This window comes from Erythrolamprus reginae, chromosome 1 (genome assembly GCF_031021105.1).
Source record: "Erythrolamprus reginae isolate rEryReg1 chromosome 1, rEryReg1.hap1, whole genome shotgun sequence".
NCBI classification, from domain to species: domain Eukaryota; kingdom Metazoa; phylum Chordata; class Lepidosauria; order Squamata; family Dipsadidae; genus Erythrolamprus; species Erythrolamprus reginae.
In genome coordinates, this window is record NC_091950.1 from 402252065 (window position 1) to 402274229 (window position 22165).

Below are 22165 nucleotides of genomic sequence, written 5' to 3' on the forward strand. Positions count from 1 at the left end.
CTATGTTTCTATGTTTCTATGTTTCTATGTTTCTATGTTTCTATGTTTCTATGTTTCTATGTTTCTATGTTTCTATGTTTCTATGTTTCTATGTTTCTATGTTTCTATGTTTCTATGTTTCTATGTTTCTATACCCCTGCACTGTACGGAGAAGCAATGGGGCCTGAATGCAGAGGAAAGCTCACTTTGTTTTCTTTCTTTTTTTCCAGATTTGGTTGACTATACGCCTCATCTCACCTCTGAGGAAATGGAAGGGAAGATCACTACTTCCACTTTTACCCTACAGCAACCACGTTGCGTTTTCAAAAATCTCACGTACGTTATCTGGCTGGTGGTGGCTCAAAGTGAAGGTATGTTATGGTTCTTAGCAATGCAGTAGTAATAATTTCTAAAATAATGGGAATAACCAACCCCAAGTGGCCCCTTCTATGAGGTGACCAGATGTCCCTCTTTCCGCCCCAATCACGCTGATAAGCCACTTGAGTTATTTCAGCAAAAATATGCTGAATATTGCAAAAAATCATCCTGGCAGAGAGTTGGTGTGTGCGTGTGTGAAATGTTTACTTCTTCCTGGGGGGGGGGTGATAACAGAAAATAATTGAGAAGCACTGCATTAGATAAAGGTTTGGAATTATCACTTCAGGTAGGATTGGATAGGGAATTACAATCTCCAGTTTCCAACAGTGTGAATTAAAATTCACCAGCAAATCAATGATTTTCAGAAATGGGATTAGAGGAGGGTGTGATTTAAAAGAGGTATTAGGCCATCATTAAGATTAACAGTTTTATCTTATTTTTTTAATTCCGAGACAAGCCTCCAAACAAAACTTGGACATCTCAGGATTGTACTTTCCAGTGACATTGCAACAACATAACCTATCTCCCCATCCCCAACTTTTTCACTCTGCCAATGTGCATAGACTTGTTCCCAAATGAACTTAACAACTGCAGAGTATGAAAGGAAAACAGCTGGGTTGGACCTCAACTGAATGTTAAGGGAATTTACTTGTTCACAAGGAATGATTGCATGCCATATGTGCAGAAATGACCTCTACTAGGTTGTAATGGTCCAGGTTTTCTGCACTGACGGTGAATTGCAAAAGAGAAGGATGAAAATGGATTATAATGATAGTAGTAATAAAGTCCTGGCTTTTTTCCAGATACACTAAGTTAGTTTGCATCCATCACACTCTCGGTTTATCTTTATGGTCAGAACAGATCAAGCACAGATCTTAGATTAAGCACCCCAAAAATAATATAGCTTGGTGTTAATCATAAATGACAACCAATATCAAAATAGTTAACTGGTAAAGCTGGACAAAAGGCAGGCAAGAACACAGAATGTGAGAAGGAGGAAAAACAGGCCCCGAAAAATTCAGCTGGACAGGACACACATGATACAGGAGCTGATACGGGGCAATGCCTCATGTGCCTTCTGAGATGGTTCAGTGTGCCATCTGTGGAACATGTGCCATAGGTTCACCATCACTATTGTAGAATATCCTTCCCCTGAAGTGATGCTGTCTTTATTCCATTTATTTGTTTGTTTGTTTGTTTGTTTGTTTGTTTGATTGTTTGTTTGTTTGTTTGGTTGGTTGGTTAGTTAGTTAGTTAGTTAGTTAGTTAGTTAGTTAGTTAGTTAGTTAGTTAGTTAGTTAGTTATTAGATTTGTATGCCGCCCCTCTACGGAGACTCGGGGTGGCTCACAACAGCAATAGAACAATTCATAACAAATCTAATAATTTACAAACATTTTTAAAACCCCATTATTAATCAGACATACATACAAACATACCATACATAAATTATATAGGCCCGGGGGAGATATCTCAATTCCCCCATGCGTGGCGGCAAAGGTGGGTTTTAAGGAGTTTACGGAAGGCAAGGAGGGTGGGGGCAGTTCTAATCTCTGGGGGGAGCTGGTTCCAGAGAGTTGGGGCTGCCACAGAGAAGGCTCTTCCCCTGGGACCCGCCAGACGACATTGTTTAGTCAACGGGACCCGGAGAAGGCCAACTCTGTGGGACCTAATCAGTCACTGGGATTCGTGCGGCAGAAGGCGGTTCCGGAGGTATTCTGGTCCGATGCCATGAAGGGCTTCATAGGTCATAACCAACACTTTGAATTGTGACCGGAAATTGATCGGCAACCAATGCAGACTGCGGAGTGTTGGTGTGACGTGGGCATACCTGGGGAAGCCCATGATTGCTCTCGCAGCTGCAGTCTGCACGATCTTTTGGCTTTCTGAAGGTCTCTCAAGACTTGGTTGTGCCCTCAAGGTTAGGGACTCCCAGAGACTGGCAAGACATTGAGATTATTAACATCCCTTTGCAGCCAAAATGCAGCCACGATGTAGATTGTTTGCAATATTAAGCATTTTTTTGCTGAAAAAACAAACCTTTTACTGCCACACTGTGGGTGTGGCTTATTTTGTGAGTGTGGCTTAATGCTCATGTGACTGGGTAGGAGTGGCTTGCTGGCCATATGACCAGATGGGAGTGACTTGAACGATCATCATTGTTCAACTTAACTGCTTGTTAAGTCCTCGACTTACAACCTTACCAGTGTCGCTCGCTGGGGTGACAATTTGCTTGGTGTTTCCCATGCTCTCCTTCCTGGGTCGCCCCTCCGCTTCAGGGTGGGTAGCTAGGTAAACGGGTGCTGCCAGAAGCATAAATGCTGCCAGCGCCACTTCCACCCACACCTTCTGCTTGAACCTCAGGTAGGAGGTGGCCGCGTGAGGCTGGAGGGGAGCCGGGCAGGAGAGAGGGAAGCTCATCTGAGCCCAGGAAGGAGGAAAGAGGAAAAAAGCAAGGAGCGCAGGCGCAGCAGCAGCAGCAGGGAAAAAAAGAACAGCCGAGCAGAGACCGGTAATCCAGGAAGTGACTGCGGCCAATCAGCTGGAGTTGGGCATGCAGTTTCATTTCCGTTCCACCCCGTCCTGCCTGCTGCCCATCCCAGCCTTTTCCCCAACATTTCTTCTTTGCTTGTAAATGGCTTTAGTAACAATAATAACCACAGTAACAATCCTTTGCTATTTGTTCACTTAACTTTGTTGTCATTTGTTTTGGGAGATGAATGATATTTTTTCATTTATTTTTAATCAAAGTTAATATGAATACAATTTATATATCAGATTACTTATGGGACCGCCTTCTGCTACATGAGCCCCAGCGACCAGTTAGGTCCCACAGAGTCGGCCTTCTCCAGGTCCCGTCACTTGGTGGGGCCTAGTGGAAGAGCCTTCTCTGTGGGGACCCCAGCCCTCTGGAGTCAGCTCCCCCCAGAGATCCATACTGCCCACACCCTCTTGGCCTTCCGTAAGTGTCTGAAGACACACTTGTTCCGACAGGCCTGGGGACACTAGTCATCAGCCCCTGCCTATGAATGAATGTATGTTGAATGGAATGTATGTTGGTGGATTAGAAATGACTGTTTTTAAATTAAATTAGGGTTTTAGATTGCTTGTTTTAGCTATTATTGGATTTGAGAATTGTATTGTATTTTCATATGTTGTAAGCTGCCCCAAGTCCTTGGAGAGAATATAAATCCTAATAATAACAACAACAACAACAACAACAATAATTTATTAGATTTGTATGCCGCCCCTCTCCAAAGACTCAGGGCAGCTCACAACAGCAATAAACAATAATACAAATCCAAGTACAAATCCAATAATTAAAAACTGAAGCTAAAACCCACTATTATTTAAAAATAGTCAATACTACTCAATCATACCACACATAAATCTTACTAGTCAACAAGGGAATGCATCAATTCATAATAATATCCATCTAATACATATATTTTTATTTTCTACTCTTCAATATATAAAAATTTACTTTCTGCTCCCCGTGGATATTTACACCTTTTACACATTCTTGGAAGATGAATGATATTTAAATTTGATAAAGATTTGGTGGATGAGGCGTGATGACCCATCACTCACAACTTCAGCTTTATTGGAATGGAGGGGAAAAAAACCATTTGCTTTTTGTCCCTCTAGCTGTGAAGACTTTCAAAAATCCTCCAGAGCCTAAGGATCTTCCTTACCAATCATTTGCCAATAATTCTTTTTACTTGACTTTGGACACCTCAGCGTCAAACTACCCTTGTCCAGAAAAAAGTGATGATATTACCGTTCTGCGCGTGGGGAGTGAAACCAAGTGTGTTATGGATCTTTGGAGGCCAAATTGTAATGGTCCCCTCCCAGGCCCCGGACCATACAGGTGAGAAAAGAATGTTAAAAGTTTCCCTGAATTTTCCCTTCACTTATTTCTTCATTGTCTGAAATAATACCAAAACAATACATGTCCATAATACAGAATTGACACCTTTGAACTGTGCTGCTGGTGAAAATATCGGCATATACCATGATCAGTATTTTTAATAGGAAAGTGAACACAAGAACAAGGGGGCACAATCTGAGGTTAGTTGGGGGAAAGATCAGAAGCAACGTGAGAAAATATTATTTCACTGAAAGAGTAGTAGATCCTTGGAACAAACGTCCAGCAGACGTGGTTGGTAAATCCACAGTAACTGAATTTAAACATGCCTGGGATAAACATATATCCATCCTAAGATAAAATGCAGGAAATAGTATAAGGGCAGACTAGATGGATCATGAGGTCTTTTTCTGCCGTCAGTCTTCTATGTTTCTATGTTTCTATCAAGTCCAACCCCTTTCTCAAGCAGGAAACCCTATACCACCCCAACCAGATGGCAGTCCAATTTTCTTTTGAATGTGTCAAGTGATGGGGCATTCACAACCTCTGCTGGCAGGCTCTTCCACTGGTTGATAACTCTCACCGTCAGAGTGAGAGTGACCTTCGCGAGGTGTGTGAGTGCACAGGGCAGGGAGATACAACCACTTCCCTTCTGTCTTCCTGGGGTGGCTTCTCAAAGAGCCTTCCCCGCCTCCCCCTCCTGCCCACCGTCCGCTTGAAGCTGCCAGCCAGGATCCTGAATAACCAGCCGGCAGAACCTGACTCCCAAGTCCTCCTGTCCGGCAGCGCTGGGGGGGGGAGTCAGGCTCCAGGTCTGGAGTTGCCCCTCCTGCCCCCCCAAGCTGATTTGCCCACTTGATGGAGCCTCCTTCCTTTCTTATTTTTCCTCAGAACCGAAAGGGTTGGGAGCCAGCACGGCTTCTTTGCTTCGCATCCACCCCAACGCTGGGTGAAAATGACAGTGGGTGGTGAGGAAGAGGAGCCGGGGAGAGAAGGAAGGAAGAAGCAACAGCAGGAGGTAGCCCAGAGATCTTAACATCTGGCCTCTTTCCTCCCCGGCTCCTCTTCCTCGCCAGACGCAAGAGTGCTCGGCAGGCAGTTCTGCCAGCCACAGGCGAGGGGCGGGGAGGACCGGGAGGCTTAAGCCTCCTGCAGCGGTGGCAACTGCGAGGCTTTAAGTTTTTGGCTGGGGAGGGAGGCAGGAGGGCTGGACTGACACTCCCCACCCCAGCGCTTCGCCTCCCATCAGGCAAGAGCGCTAGGCAGGCAGTTTTGTTGGTCACGGGTGAGGGGCGGGGTGGACCAGGAGACTTATGCCTGTGGTGGTGGTGGTGGTGGTGCAAGGTTTTAAATTTTTGGCTGGGGGGAAGGCAGGAGGGCCGGACTGACACTCCCCACCCCAGCGCTTCGCTTCCCGCCAGGCAAGAGCACTAGGCAGGCAGTTCTGCTGGCCACAGGCAAGGGGCAGGGAGTACCAGGAGGCTTAAGCCTCCTGCAGCAGTGGCGGTGGTGCAAGGCTTTAGGTGTTTGGCTGGGGGGGAGGCAGGAGGGCCGGACTGACACTCCTCACACCAGCGCTTCGCCTCCCGCCGTGCAGATGGATGAGGAAGGCGGGCATCTGGACCAGGCACTTCGGCTGGCAGTCAGGAGGGAGAGAATCCCGGTCGGCGCGGAAACAAATGGAAAATCCCATCGGGGCAATCACAAGGCAGGGGAATCCCTCTGTCAGTAAGAGCGCACGTGCAGTAAGAGAGCCCACGAACCTAGGCTCGGGTTCGTAAGACAGAAAGGATTTTTAAGACGAGGCAAAGAAATCTTAAACCCCGGGTTCGTATCTCAAAAAGTTCGCATGACGAGGGGTTCGTAAGACGAGGTATCACTGTATATCCATTGTCTTCAATTATTTATATTGAACTGTATATAATTCTTCTCTGGTACAAACTGAGGCAGGAGGAGAAACCGTAGCCTGGAGGTTAAAAGCTACTGCCTTATAGACAGACTGCCCAGGTTCAAATCCCGGTAAGGGTATGGCTAGCTGATGAGAGCTAAATAGCTTGAGATAGATCTATACTAATCTCCCTTTCTTTTCACTTATCAACAAAACTATGTTACACATATAGAACATAGTTTGTTGGCTATAAAATTAACTGCCTGGATGGCCCCTGAAGGGGCTGAGAGGCAAAAAGGAAGCAGTATGCTCCCTCCCATATTTGGGTATACCAGGGTGATTCAACAGAAATATATATATATAATTCTTTTCTGGTACAAGCTGTGACAGGAGGAGAACCTGTGGCCTAGAAGTTAAATGCTACTGCCTTATAAGCAGACTGCCCAGGTTTAAATCCCGGTAAAAATATAGCTAGCTGATGAGAGCTAATTGGCTTGAAATAGACCTATACTAGTTCCCCTTGATTTTCATTATCAGCAAAAATATGTTATATACATATATAAATAAATAAATAAATAAATACATACATACATACATACATACATACATACATACATACATACATACATACAGTTCTGTCAGGCTCTCTGGTAGAATCCTCCCAAAAATTCACAGGTACAAATTTCAGACACACACACGTTTGAAAATTCAAAACAATGTTCTTTATAATGAGAATTCACTTAAATCAAGCCCTCTTTTGGTATAGCAAAGAGCACTCGCCTCCAAACAAATTGGTAATTTGTACAAGTCCCTTATCAGTTCTGTGATACTTAGCTTGCAGCTGTGAGGCAATTCACAGTCCTTCTTCTTTCACAAAGTGAAACACACTTTGCCCTGGTTTAGTTTCAAAGCGGGGGAAAATCAGCACACAAAAGGTCAAAGTCAGTAAAGCAGTCACGAAACACAATGATCAGATAATCTTCCACAATGGCCAAACCCACAGGCTGCTATTTATAGCAGCCTCACTAATTACCACAGCCCCACCCAACCACAGGGGGCCTCATTTTCTTTGATAATAATTTCTCAGTTGTTGCTGCCTATGCATCGCTCTCCGCATGCGTGGCTGTATCATTAACTCTTGTTCTGAATCCAAGGAGCAGCTAGATAATTGATCTCCTTCTGAGCTGTCTGCCCCACTCTCCTCCTCCCTGTCACTCATGTCTTCTTGGTCAGAGGAGCCTTCATCAGCAGATTCCACCGGGGGCAAAACAGGCCTGCAACATGTGGATGCCTCCCCCACATCCACAGTCCTTGGGGCAGGAGCTGGACCAGAGCTAACCACAACACATGCATACATACATACATACATACATACATACATACATACATACATACATACATATGTTAACAAGTACAAATCCAAACATTTGAAACATTCATTCGCAATGTTGCTACTCAGAACAATTCTTGTTCAATTAAAAGAAAAGAGTTAGGAATAAAACTATTAATATTACTAATAAATGCTGACTCAGCTGAATACGCAGGGACATTTTTCAAAGCTCTTTGCTTTCGTTTTTCAACCCAAGCATTTCCTCCCTTTAAACTTCTTTAAATGCCATTGATCCAAAAGAATGTGCATTTTCATTTTCCACATCAAAATATCAATACCTATTACACATTTTACTTTCAGGATAAACAGTGTTATGCAGAGCATTGAAAAGAAGTCAGAAACGATAAGCCAGAAAAATTAAAGACATGAGATGAGAAAAACAAAAGATGGATAAATCTGATATACAGTGATCCCCCGCTCGTTGCGAGGGTTCCGTTCCAGGACCCCCCGCAACGAGCGGGTTTTCGCGAAGTAGCGCTGCGGAAGTAAAAACACCATCTGCGCATGTGCAGATGGTGTTTTTAACTTCCGCAGCGCTAGCGAGGAGCCGAAGATTGGGGGCGGCGCGGCTGTTTTAAAACGTCGCCGCCGGCATGGGGGGCTTCCTAGCAGCCCCCCAAACACGGGTTGGGGGTCCGGGGGGTGCTGGCAAGCCCCCCTTGCCGGCGGCGACGTTTTAAAACAGCCGCGCCGCCCCCAATCTTCGGCTCCTCGCTAGCGGGCTTTCGAGATGAGTCCTGAAGCGAATTCGCTTCAGGACTCAGCTCGAAAGCGGCGAGAGCTAGCGCCCAGCCCCGTGACATTCGCTTTCCTGCCGCCGGCAGCCGAGTGATCCTGGGCTCCTTCGCAACCTCGGAGAGCTTCCTGGGCATGAAAGCTCACGAAAACCAGGAAGCTCTCTGAGGTTGCGAAGGAGCCCACGATCACTCGGCTGCAAGCGGGAGGAAGGCGAATCCCACGGGGCTGGGCTCGGTTATCCCCTCGGCTCCCCTCCTACCAGCCCCGCCGCGGAAGGCTCCATTCTGTTCCCTGAATGGAGACCGCCGGCCGCTCAATCGGGCCGGCAGGGAACAGAATGGAGCGTTCCGCGGCGGGGCTGCTATGGGGGGGGGGGAGACGAGCCCAGCCCCGTGACATTCGTTTTCCTGCCGCCGGCAGCCGAGTGATCCTGGGCTCCTTCGCAACCTCGGAGAGCTTCCTGGGCATGAAAGCTCATGAAAACCAGGAAGCTCTCTGAGGTTGCGAAGGAGCCCACGATCACTCGGCTGCAAGCGGGAGGAAGGCGAATCCCATGGGGCTGGGCTCGGTTATCCCCTCGGCTCCCCTCCTACCAGCCCCGCCGCGGAAGGCTCCATTCTGTTCCCTGAATGGAGACCGCCGGCCGCTCAATCGGGCCGGCAGGGAACAGAATGGAGCGTTCCGCGGCGGGGCTGCTATGGGGGGGGAGACGAGCCCAGCCCCGTGACATTCGCTTTCCAGCCGCCGGCAGCCGAGTGATCCTGGGCTCCTTCGCAACCTCGGAGAGCTTCCTGGGCATGAAAGCTCACGAAAACCAGGAAGCTCTCTGAGGTTGCGAAGGAGCCCACGATCACTCGGCTGCAAGCGGGAGGAAGGCGAATCCCACGGGGCTGGGCTCGGTTATCCCCTCGGCTCCCCTCCTACCAGCCCCGCCGTGGAAGGCTCCATTCTGTTCCCTGAATGGAGACCGCCGGCCACTCAATGGGGCCGGCAGGGAACAGAATGGAGCGTTCCGCGGCGGGGCTGCTATGGGGGGGGAGACGAGCCCAGCCCCGTGACATTCGTTTTCCTGCCGCCGGCAGCCGAGTGATCCTGGGCTCCTTCGCAACCTCGGAGAGCTTCCTGGGCATGAAAGCTCACGAAAACCAGGAAGCTCTCTGAGGTTGCGAAGGAGCCCAGGATCACTCGGCTGCCGGCAGCAGGAAAACGAATGTCACGGGGCTGGGCTCGGTTATCCCCTCGGCTCCCCTCCTACCAGCCCCGCCGCGGAAGGCTCCATTCTGTTCCCTGAATGGAGACCGCCGGCCGCTCAATGGGGCCGGCAGGGAACAGAATGGAGCGTTCCGCGGCGGGGCTGCTATGTGGGGGGAGACGAGCCCAGCCCCGTGACATTCGTTTTCCTGCCGCCGGCAGCCGAGTGATCCTGGGCTCCTTCGCAACCTCGGAGAGCTTCCTGGGCATGAAAGCTCATGAAAACCAGAAAGCTCTCTGAGGTTGCGAAGGAGCCCAGGATCACTCGGCTGCCGGCGGCAGGAAAACGAATGTCACGGGGCTGGGCTCGTCTCCCCCCCCCCATAGCAGCCCCGCCGCGGAACGCTCCATTCTGTTCCCTGCCGGCCCGATTGAGCGGCCGGCGGTCTCCATTCAGGGAACAGAATGGAGCCTTCCGCGGCGGGGCTGGTAGGAGGGGAGCCGAGGGGATAACCGAGCCCAGCCCCGTGGGATTCGCCTTCCTCCCGCTTGCAGCCGAGTGATCGTGGGCTCCTTCGCAACCTCAGAGAGCTTCCTGGTTTTCGTGAGCTTTCATGCCCAGGAAGCTCTCCGAGGTTGCGAAGGAGCCCAGGATCACTCGGCTGCCGGCGGCTGGAAAGCGAATGTCAGGGGGCTGGGCGCTAGCTCTCGCCGCTTTCGAGCTGAGTCCTGAAGCGAATTCGCTTCAGGACTCATCTCGAAAGCCCGCTAGCGAGGAGCCGAAGAATGGAGCCTTCCGCGGCGGGGCTGGTAGGAGGGGAGCCGAGGGGATAACCGAGCCCAGCCCCGTGGGATTCGCCTTCCTGCCGCCGGCAGCCGAGTGATCCTGGGCTCCACGGGGCTGGGCTCGGTTATCCCCTCGGCTCCCCTCCTACCAGCCCCGCCGCGGAAGGCTCCATTCTGTTCCCTGAATCACTTTGAATCCAGCAGCTTCTGCTGGATACGGGCGGTGGGTGGGACGAGTGGTGAGGAAGCCAGGGGCTGTGGCAGCTCGCCCCCCCATCGCCCGTATCCAACAGAAGCGGCGGGATTCAAAGTGCTGGGGTGGGGGGGGGTGTCCCGACAGCCCCCCATCCCAGCACTTTGAATCCAGCAGCTTCTGCTGGATACGGGCGGTGGGTGGGACGAGCGGTGCGGAAGCCAGGGGTGTGGCAGATCGCCCCCCCATCGCCCATATCCAGCAGAAGCGGCGGGATTCAAAGGGATTCAAGGCTAACTTCTGCGCTTGGCTTGAGGACTCAGCTGGGAAGCGGCACGGGTGTTTTAAAAGGTCTCCGCCGGCATGGGGGGCTTCCTACCCCCCCCGAACCCCCAACCCGGGTTTGGGGGGGTGCTAAGAAGCCCCCCATGCCGGCGGAGACCTTTTAAAACACCCGTACCGCTTCCCAACTGAGTCCCGAAGCCAAACGAACCCGGGTGGCCGGGCGAGCAGCGAGCAAATGGCGGGTGGCCGGGCGAAGGGCGGGCGAACGGAGGGCGAGCGGGTGCTGGGGGGGCTTCTCACCCTCCCGCCAGCAAGAGGGGAAAGACCCAGGGAAGCCGCCCAGCAGCTGATCTGCCCGGCGGGGAACACCATCTACGCATGTGTGGCCATAGGAAAAAAGGGCGCACATGCGCAGATGGTGTTTTTACTTCCGGGTTGAAAAATCGCGATGTAGCCCATTCGCAATGGTCGGGGACGCAATAACCGGGGTATATGAATACCTTTAATTAACCTTTTCATAGCCTTTTACCATTGCAAATCACTTTTACTTCCAAGGCGTAAAAGTCAGTATACACTCCCTTTTATTCTAGAATTTTTGAGTGTTTTGTAACAACAGATCAAAAAATTGTTCTTCTAAGAAAAAAGCTCAATCAATTATTTAGACAAGCAATAGCTTGTCTTAGGAAATATAGGCAGCAAATCACATGCAGGATTTATTGTCAAAGAGTTATTTCTCCAAGAATATTGGACCCCTCAAAAATGATTAGATGTTGCCACTTAGGGTTATTGTGTTACATTCCATGTAACATCTGTATTTCATTTCTCTTTTTAATTATTAAATTAATAGTTAAAAAGCAAAGAGAAATACCACTTATATTATTAAATTAAAGTTAGGGGTAGAAATTTGTTAATTAAATTAGCAAGCAAAGCAGTTTGTTTATTGAGCAACTCCATCCTCCAAGACCCTCCAAGACACCCTCTCTACACATTGGGAAGAAGAATCTGAACTCCAAATACGAACTGAATAATCAAATTATCACAGATAATCCCCACTCAGTTAAAGACCTCGGTATACTAACAACAAAAGATTTAAGTGCCAAAGCCCACTGCAACAACATAGCCAAGAAGGCTTCAAGAGTTGTAAACCTAATCTTACGTAGCTTCTGCTCTGGCAATCTCACACTACTTACCAGAGCTTACAAAACTTTTGCCAGACCCATCCTCGAATACAGCTCATCCGATTGGAACCCATATCGCATCTCAGACATCAACACCCTTGAAAATGTCCAAAGATACTTCACCAGAAGAGCCCATCAGTCCTCCACTCGAAACAGAATACCCTACGAGATTAGACTTTCAATCCTGGGCCTAGAAAGCCTAGAACTAAGATACATTAAACAAGATCTAAGTATTGCCCACAAGATCATATGCTGCAACGTCCGGCCCATCGGCAACTACTTCAGCTTCAACCACAACAACACAAGAGCACACAACAGATTTAAACTTAACATTAACCGCTCCAAACTTGACTGTAAAAAATATGACTTCAGTAACTGAGTTGTCGAAGCGTGGAACTCATTACCGGACTCCATAGTGTCATCCCCAAACCCCCAACAATTTACCCTTAGATTATCTATGGTTGACCTATGCAGATTCCTAAGAGGTCAGTAAAGGGCGAGTACAAGTGCACTAGAGTGCCTTCCGTCCCCTGTCCTATTGCTCTCCTATATCTCCTATACCTTTCTTCTATTCCTATATCTCTTCTTCTATTCTTTCATTGATATTTTCTATTACTATACCTTCTTTTCTATTATTTCTTAGATATATTTTACTATGAGTATCTCCTCTATAACCTTCATCATGTATTTTACTTTGTATATATAGATATGTACCCACTAAAACCCTCATTGTGTATTGGACAAAATAAATAAATAAATAAATAAATAAGTAAGTAAGTAACTAAGTAAGTAAGTAAAAAATAAATAGATAGATAGATAGATAGATAGATAGATAGATAGATAGATAAATAAAATAAATTCTGAAATTCGGCATTTAAAAGGCAGCTAAGGTGGGAAGAGAATGAAGGTCCATATGTATCATATAGCTATTCAAGGATTTTTCAAGACAAGAATCAAATCCATGTTAATGATAGAATTTAGAACGGCCTTGCCCAACCAATGTTGATCATAAGCATCACACTACAAACCCCATACTTCCCAGGCTCACTGAGTGTTTGAAGTCAAGGGCCTGTGGGAAAAATGATCAGGAAGGAACAGTTGCCATTTTTTTTTATTTTTTTTTTAAATCAATTATTGCCAAATTTTGGAAGACCCTTCACTGTCACTAAGACACACAGCTTTTCTCTTTCTAGGGTCAAGTTCCTGGCAATGGCAAAGAATTCAACAGACGTCATTGAGGAAACAAAATGGTCTGATCCCATCACACTGATTCAAGGTAACTAGCCAGCATCCCCGTCACATGTCCAGCCTGTTGAAATCCCATTCAGTTTGGTTAGACAGTCACACGTGGACCTACCTCTACAATATTTCAGACCAGATTACTTGCGGGACCGGCTTCTGCCTTATGAGTCCCAGTGACCAGTTAGATCCCACAGAGTCGGCCTTCTCCGGGTCCCATCAACTAGACCAGTGTTTCCCAACCTTGGCCACTTGAAGATATTTGGACTTCAACTCCCAGAATTCCCCAGCCAGGCTGGGGAATTCTGGGAGTTGAAGTCCAGATATCTCCAAATTGCCAAGGTTGGGAAACACTGAACTAGACAATGTCGCTTGGCGGGGCCTAGGCAAAGAGCCTTCTCGAGGGGGGCCCCTGGAAGCAGCTCGGAGATTCGTACTGTCCCCACCCTCCTCACCTTCTGCCAGAGTCTTAAGACTCACTTATGCTGCCAGGCTGGGGCGATTAGACCTTAGTCCCCTGGTCGATGAATGTTATGTATGGTTATTATGTATGGTTAAATCATAGGGTTATGAGCCGCACCGAGTCTCCGGAGTGAGGCAGCATACAAATCTAATAAATAATAATACTAATACTAATACTACTACTACTACTACTACTAATAATAATAATAATTATTATTATTATTATTATTATTATTATTATTATTATTATTTGAATGGGTATGATTGATTTTTAATATAATTAGGAAGTTAGAATTTTAGTTTTAATTAATTGGATTTAGCCTGCTGTATTTTATTGTTTGTTTATTTATTTATTTATTCATTCATTCATTCAATTTTTATGCTGCCCTTCTGCTTAGACTCAGGGTGGATTACTACATGTTAGCAACAGCACTTTTTAACAGAACCAGCATATTGCCCCCATAATCTTGGTCCTCATTTTACCCACCTCGGAAGGATGGAAGGCTGAGTCAACCTTGTTTCTTTCATATGTTGTAAGCCTCCCCAAGTCCTCAGAGGGGGTGGCATATAAATCCAATAAATAAATGAATAAATAAATATACACTAACCTGACAATAAGGACGCAAAATAGGATGTGTTTGACCATGGTTTAGTGGAGTGTATCTAACCCCTGTTAAATTGGCATGGACGGAAAGAAAAGGGGGGACGTGATGGAAACATTTAAATATGTTAAAGGGTTAAATAAGGTTCAGGAGGGAAGTGTTTTTAATAGGAAAGTGAACACAAGAACAAGGGGACACAATCTGAAGTTAGTTGGTGGAAAGATCAAAAGCAACGTGAGAAAATATTATTTTACTGAAAGAGTAGTAGATGCTTGGAACAAACTTCCAGCAGACGTGGTTGGTAAATCCACAGTAACTGAATTTAAACATGCCTGGGATAAACATATATCCATCCTAAGATAAAATACAGAAAATAGTATAAGGGCAGACTAGATGGACCATGAGGTCTTTTTCTGCCGTCAGTCTTCTATGTTTCTATGTTTCTATGTACAATATGTAGTATGGTTGCAGTGTTCTGGCATTACGTGGTCCCCTTTTGCAACCTTCTAACAAATAAATTCTGTGGGAAAGTCAGATTCACGTAACAACCATGTTACTTAACAGCTGCAGTGATTCACCTAGCAACTGTGGCAAGAAAGGTCATAAAATGAGACAAAACTCACTTAACAACTGTCTTGCTTAGCCACTGAAAAGTTAGACTGAGTTGGACTCATTTTGGAGGAGGTGTTTCGATGCTCTCTGAATAATTCAGGTTCACTTTCCTACATATCTCGATTTCAAAGAAATATTTCAGGCATTACAAAAACTATTCTGTCCCGAAGGAAAGGAAATCCTTCTAAGATGGCACTTTGAAAGGATTACGTGATAAAAATACCTTTTTGCTTTTTTTTTTACCAGGGAGAAATCCTGACAAAATTGTTCCCAAGCCCAGACGGCGGAGAATTGAGACGAGCATCATTATCGCCATCCTCACCATCCTCTCTGCCGTACTCCTGGCTTCTCTCATTGCCACCTTCATCTATAAATAGTATGTTTCGTATATCTATGAAACTATGTACGTACACACACAAACACACACAATCTATCATCCATCTATATCTACCATCCATCCATCCATCCATCTCTCTCTCTCTCTCTCTCTCTCTCTCTCTATCTATCTATCCATCCATCCATCTATCCAACTGTCCACCTGTCTGTCCATCTGTCTGTCTGTCTGGCTATCCACCCATCCGTCCATCCATCCATCCATCTATCCACCCACCCACCCACCCACTCACCCACCCGTCTGTCTATCTGTCTATCTGTCTGTCTGTCCATCCGTCCATCTATCCGTCTGTCCGTCTGTCCGTCTGTCCGTCTGTCCGTCTGTCCGTCTGTCCGTCTGTCCGTCTGTCCGTCTGTCCGTCTGTCCGTCTGTCCGTCTGTCCGTCCGTCCGTCCGTCCGTCCGTCCGTCCATCCATCCATCCATCCATCTATCTATCTATCTATCTATCTATCTATCTATCTATCCATCTATCCACCCGTCCGTCCGTCCGTCCGTCCGTCCATCCATGTATCCATCCACCCACCTACCTACCAACCATGGTTCTTTCCACAAGGACTTATTTTTAGTCTTATTTTTGGTGGATGTCTATGTTTTACCTACTTACCTTAGGACCACCACATGCCTCCCACACCTGACACTTCTCGTGCCGCTGCGCGACTCCTTCTGCAGCCTTTGATGCCCACTTGTAGCCAGTGCCGCATAGCTTGTTGTGCCAGTGCTGCCGCATGTGGCAGGAGGTTGCATGGCACATTGTGCCATTGTGTGCATGAGCAGTGGCATTAGCATTGATTTATTTATTTTATTTATTAATTAGATTTCTGTGCTGCCCTATTCCTTGGAATCAGGGCAGCATGAGGAGCCTTGTGGCGTTTTGCCATGAAAGGCAGCACCAGCATGATGCACCATATGGCATCTGGCCACGAGCAACCACAAGCGGCTGCAGAAGTCAGGCAGCGGCCTGACCCGCAGCAGTCCTAATGGAAGCATGTGCGGGGTGCATGGGGCAGTTCTATCCTCTGCACACACATACCCTAGCTTGATATTAATGCCTGTTCCTTGCCCCACATCAGACAACCAGATGGCGGGCAGGACTTAATTAGGACTTATTTTGGGGATAGGGCTTATATTAGGCACAGGCATGAAAATCAGGGTAAAGCTTATTTTCGGGGTACGTTATATTTTCAGGAAAACATGATGTATGTATCTGTGTATATGTGTACACAAACACACAAACACAAGGATGAAGAGCCTAATCTTGACCCAGTCATGTACCTTGAACCAGAGATTGATTGATTGATTGATTGATGGATGGATGGATGGATGGATGGATGGATGGATGGACGGACGGACGGACGGACGGACGGACGGACGGACGGTCGGTCGGTCGGTCGGTCGGTCGGTCCGTTCGTTCATTCATTCATTCATTCATTCATTCATTCATTTATTCCACCCTTCTCCTTAGACTCAGGGCGGCTTACAACATGTTAGCAATAGCACTTTTTAACAGAGCCAGCATATTACCTCCTCATTTTACCCACCTCAGAAGAATGGAAGGCTGAGTCAACCTTGAGCTGGTGATGAGATTTGAACCGCTGACCTACAGGTCTACAGTCAGCTTCAGTGGCCTGCAGTACAGCACTCTACCTGCTGTGCCACCCTGGCTCTGGAGATGGGGTCCTACCAGTGTAATCCAGTGCACCGCTCCGGTAGTGACCCGCCAATTACGCAATTTTGGCGTGACACCTCCGATGCTGTCTTTGCCAGTCTGTGTGCACCACCATCTTTCCCCCCTAATTTTTGGCAATTTTCTGGCTTTCTGAGCATGCGCAGAAAGGAAATCATCTCTTTGCACATGCGCAGAAGCAAAATTAGGCTAGGAGATGTGATACGCACGCAGCGCACCAGTAGGAACAGGTAAGAGGAACCCTCCCCTGCCTTGAACCCGTGGAGAAAGGTCATTTTTTTACACACTGTGTAAATGTTTGGATTATTTTTCTTGACATTGTAAGAAAGTTCCCACATTTCGCTTGAACACAAATTTGCTGGCTTTTAGGAATAAGAATCTAGCCACTGTGATTTGTACGCTGTTGTTTACCGCTTAGTACAGCCTGCCAAATGTAGTTGACTCCAAACCATGTTTAATAAACATTTGGCTCAGCACAATAGACCAATTCATCCATCTGTAAAGTCCTCCCAACCATGAGGGGAAAAGATTATTGCTGAACCTGGACTTTGAAGTGGACCGACTCGTCTAGGAGATGATGAACCTACCTAAGATTTTCTATACTGTGGTGGAAGATCTCCATAGTCTTTGGTAGGTCTTCCCCAAATTTGCTACCTGAGATTCCACAAAATGGGAACCTTCTGTACCAAAAGACAATCTTTTTCTCTGGGGCAGAGGTAGGCAAAATTTGTCTCTTCTATGACTTGTGGACTTCAACTCCCAGAATTCCTGAGCCAATCATGCTAGCTCAGGAATTCTGGGATTTGAAGTCCACATGTCATAGGAGAGCCATCTTTGCCTACCCCTGCTCTGGGGTGATAAGCTGTCTTTCAAATGGCTTCTCAAAACCTAAAGGCGCTGTGAGAAGCGCTGCCATAAAACAGATGGGGAAATGTCAATGGTCTTCAATTAATTGTCTGCTAGGTAGGCTAATCCTATTATCTTGCATAATTTCTAAGACCTGCATTGTATACCATCTTCATTCTTTCTTTGCCTTTCTTTTCCACAGTTCCAACATTTGTGAAAAACCGATGTCTGCCGAATTTACGGGAATACAGGATCCGCCCATAGTGCGCTACACCACTCATACAGTGCATGATCCGTTCTCCAACAATTAATGAGCTCCTATTTAAGATCACCGAGAATGCTGCTACCCTTCAAAAAGACCTTGACTATGTCGCAGAATGGTCAAAAACTGGCAACGTCAAATCTCAACCAACAAATGCTCTGTCTTACACATTGAGAAAAAGAATCAGAATACAAAATACAAACTTGGAGGAAATGAACTTGTAGATGGCTGTCACTCTGTCAAAGACCTTGGAGTACTCATAGCCAATGACCTAAGAACAAGAGCACACTGTAACAACATTGTCAAAAAAGCACTAAGAGTTATTAATCTAATCTTACGTAGCTTCTTCTCTGGCAATATTACACTGCTAACCAGAACTTACAAAACATTTGTTAGACCAATTCTGGAATACAGCTCACTTGTCTGGAACCCACATTGCATAACAGACATTACTACAATCAAGAGAATCCAGAAATGTTTTACAAGAAGAATCCTTCACTTCTCCACTCGCAATAGAATACCTTATTCCACCAGACTTGAAATACTGAGATTAGACAATTTACAACTACGTCACCTCCAATCGGATCTAAATCATATATCAATATGTCCTTCCTGTTAATGACTACTTCACCTTCAACTGCAGCAATTACACAAGCGCGTAATAGATTCAAACTAAATGTAAACCGCTCCAAATTCGACTGCAGAAAATACGATTTCAGCAATAGTGATCAATGCCTGGAATGCACTACCTGACTCTGTGGTTTCTTCCCCAAACCCCAAAATCTTTAACCTTAGACTGTCTACATTCGACCTCTCCCCATTTCTAAGAGGTTTGTAAGGGGTGTGCATAAGTGCACCACTGTGGCTACCATCCCTGTCCTACTGTTCTATTGTCCTCTTTTATCCTTACTTTTTACTTTATGTTATGTTTATACAAACTACTGCTATCCTATACGTGTTTGACAAATAAAATAAATAGATAAATAAATAAATTGTTGCTCAGGATCAGTCAGTATTTTCTTTCCTTATCCTGCCTGCTTCCTGTTCCATTTATTAATCACAAACTTCCAGTTGTGTTTTATGTTTGAAAAGGGAATGCCATCTCTCATTCCTTGCCTGCTCAGGAGAAATAATAATTTAATTTAATAATAATAATTTATTAGATTTGTATGCCGCCCCTTTCTGGAGATTCGGAGAAAAGGGAGGAGATGAGTGTGGATGTCTTAGATTAAACTATGGCTACACATTCTGAGATAGCCACGCTCCTATACCATTGATTGATTGATTGATTGATTATTATTATTATTATTATTATTATTATTTTATTATTATTTATTAGATATGTATGCCGCCCCTCCCCATAGACTCGGGGCGGCTCACAACAATAATAAAACAATGTATAACAAATCTAATAATTAAAAGTCACTAAAAACCCCTTATTAAAAAGCAAAATATGCACACACACAAACATACCATGCATAAACTGTATAGGCCCGGGGGAGATGTCTCAATTCCCCCATGCCTGATGGCAGAGGTGGGTTTTAAGGAGTTTACGAAAGGCAAGGAGGGTGGGGACAGTCCTGATCTCCAGGGGGAGTTGGTTCCAGAGGGTCGGGGCTGCCACAGAGAAGGTTCTTCCCCTGGGTCCCGCCAAACAGCATTGTTTATTGGTTTGGTTGGTTGGTTAGTTGGTTGGTTGGTTGGTTGGTTGATTTTTATGCCACCCCTCTCCTTAGAGTTGCTGCTGCAGCCACCATTGCAGGAGGCAGAGGAGGAGAAAGCCGGAAAGAGGGGCGGATCGTGCGGGTGGGGGGCAGCAATGAGAGGCCAGGGGCGCGAGGGGGGTTGGAGGTGCCTGGGGGGGCCAGGTGCGGTAGCGGCGAGAAGTCAGGGGCACAAGGGGGCTGGAGGCACTTGCGGGGGGTGGCTCCCTTTCCTTCTCCCACCACCTATGTCTACTGCTGATTCTTATTCCCAAATAAAATACTATCCCCATAATTATACCTGGGTTTCTCCCAGGCAGGCAAGATTATTGGAAGGAAAACCCAACTGGTTCAATTCCAAGCTGTGAGAAATATGCCTGAAAGGACATAGAGGCTGACTGGAAAGAAGGTTTATTGAACCAACCCATACACAGCATGCAGTTCTTAGATAGCTGACCAATTGGTTTGGTTTTACATGAGCTTTTATACAATTTTTACAGCATTTTGTAATCCAAAGGCTTGCTTGGTGTGTTTTTATTATGTGATCGTTTTTACTTTTTTCTCAAAGGCTCACGGTGAGTCTTAATAATCACTTCCTTAGTCTTAATCCTGTCAGGCAGATGTAATTGATTTTATCCTGTTATCTATTGCCTCTAGCCCAGTGGTTCTTAACCTTTCTAATGCCGTGACCCCTTAATACATTTCTTCATGTTGTGGTGACCCCCAAGCATAAGTCTAGCACCAGTTCTCCCAACAGAGCTTTAATCCTATTGGCAGGAAGGTCAGAGGGACACCTCCACTGTAAACTCCTGATTGGTCAGATTATAAAAATATGTTCCAAAGCGCCAGAATAGAAGCTTTAGTTCCTAGCACCATGGGAAATTTGTCTTTTCCCATGGTCTTAGGCCAGTGTTTCCCAACCTTGGCAACTTGAAGATATTTGGACTTCAACTCCCAGAATTCCCCAGACAGCGAATGCTGTCTGGGGAATTCTGGGAGTTGAAGTCCAAATATCTTCAAGTTGCCAAGGTTGGGAAACACTGTCTTAGGCGACCCCTGTGAAACGGTCATTCGACCCCTAAAGGGGTCCCGACCCCCAGGTTGAGAACCACTGCTCTAGCCTGTCTTTCTAAATAGATGGGTATTGTTTACACTTTTCTCAAGGAATGAGGTTAAGGTCATGTCCTTTCCTTAAAGCCATCACCTGAAGGCGAAGGTATTTTGTGATAGGCTGGCCTAGGATTTCTTAATGATTTCTATTTAAAAAAATACTGGGAGCTGCTTTCTGCCTCTAAGAACAAGCTTCTCCATTTCTCCTTTGGGGAAATATAATATTCTGCTTCTTTTAATTTCCCCCAAAATATTTCATTCTCGGGGGGGGGGGTGCTTTATCATCAGATGGATTCAGCTGCTCTGAGTGAGCAGCATATAAATATAATAAGTAAGTAAGTAAGTAAGTAAGTAAGTAAGTAAGTAAGTAAGTAAGTAAGTAAGTAAGTGTTCTGCCAGGCTCTCTGGTAGGAGTCTCCTGAAAATTCAAGGGTACAAATTTCAGACACACACACGTTTGAAAATTCAAAACAATGTTCTTTATCACAAAATTCAAAATAAACTAAGCACTCTTTTTGTATTGCTAACAGCACTCATCCCAAAACAACTGGGTAGTCTGTACAATTTCCCTTAATCAGTCATTAAGTACTTAGCTAGCAGCTGTGAAGAAACTTCACACCCCTTCTTCTTCCACAGAAGTGAGACACACACACACACACACGTTGCTCTGCTTTGGTTTCAAAGGCGTGAAAAATCAACAAAGTCCAGAAAACAGCAACACACGATTCCTGAAGAACTGCGATCAGATACTCTTCCACAACAGCCAAACCCACACGCTGCTATTTATAGCAGCAGCCCTAATTACTGGAGCCCCACCCAAACACAGGTGGTCTCTCTTATCTCCTGTAATATGTCCTTACTTGGTCTCTTCTACGCATAATTCTACGCTTGCGTGGGTCCAAGACGTCTTCATCCGAATCAATGGAAGATAATGGAGATTGACTGCCTAGACTGTGTGCCAAGCCCTCCTCTGCCGAGTCATTCCCACCTTCTTCTTCGTCCGAGGAAACTAAACTCTGAACTGACTCTGCCGGCAATAACACAGGTCTATGACATGTTGAAGTTTCCCCTGCATCCACCTCCATATTCCCTGGGGCAGGAGCTGGGCCAGAGCCAACCACAACAGACAGTAAGTAAGTAAGTAAGTAAGTAAGTAAGTAAGTAAGTAAGTAAGTAAGTAAGTAAGTAAGTAAGTAAGTAAGTAAATAATCAGAATATCTTATTTCCTACAAGAATGTAGGAATGGTCCAGCAGTGAAATCTACTTACCTTCCTTACTGGTTCAGAAGTGCGTGTTTCTTCACTCTCTGAGCATGCTCAGAATACTTTGCGCATGCACAGAGGGGTTAAAAAAAGAAAATGGGGACATCCAGGAAGG

General features: G+C 46.1%; 1 protein-coding gene across 1 annotated transcript in view; it reads left to right on the forward strand.

The window, feature by feature from the left end:
* The window catches only part of LOC139157913 (uroplakin-3b-like), a 35290-nt gene extending 16323 nt beyond the window's left edge, over positions 1–18967 (forward strand). The window contains exons 2-6 of the mRNA XM_070735164.1: positions 210–350; positions 4005–4227; positions 13067–13149; positions 15035–15164; positions 17916–18967. Of these exons, the coding sequence (XP_070591265.1) occupies positions 210–350; positions 4005–4227; positions 13067–13149; positions 15035–15164; positions 17916–18024 (686 nt within the window). The 3' untranslated portion in view covers positions 18025–18967. The remainder of the gene's footprint in view (positions 1–209; positions 351–4004; positions 4228–13066; positions 13150–15034; positions 15165–17915) is intronic.
* The last annotated feature ends 3198 nt before the right edge of the window (positions 18968–22165 follow it).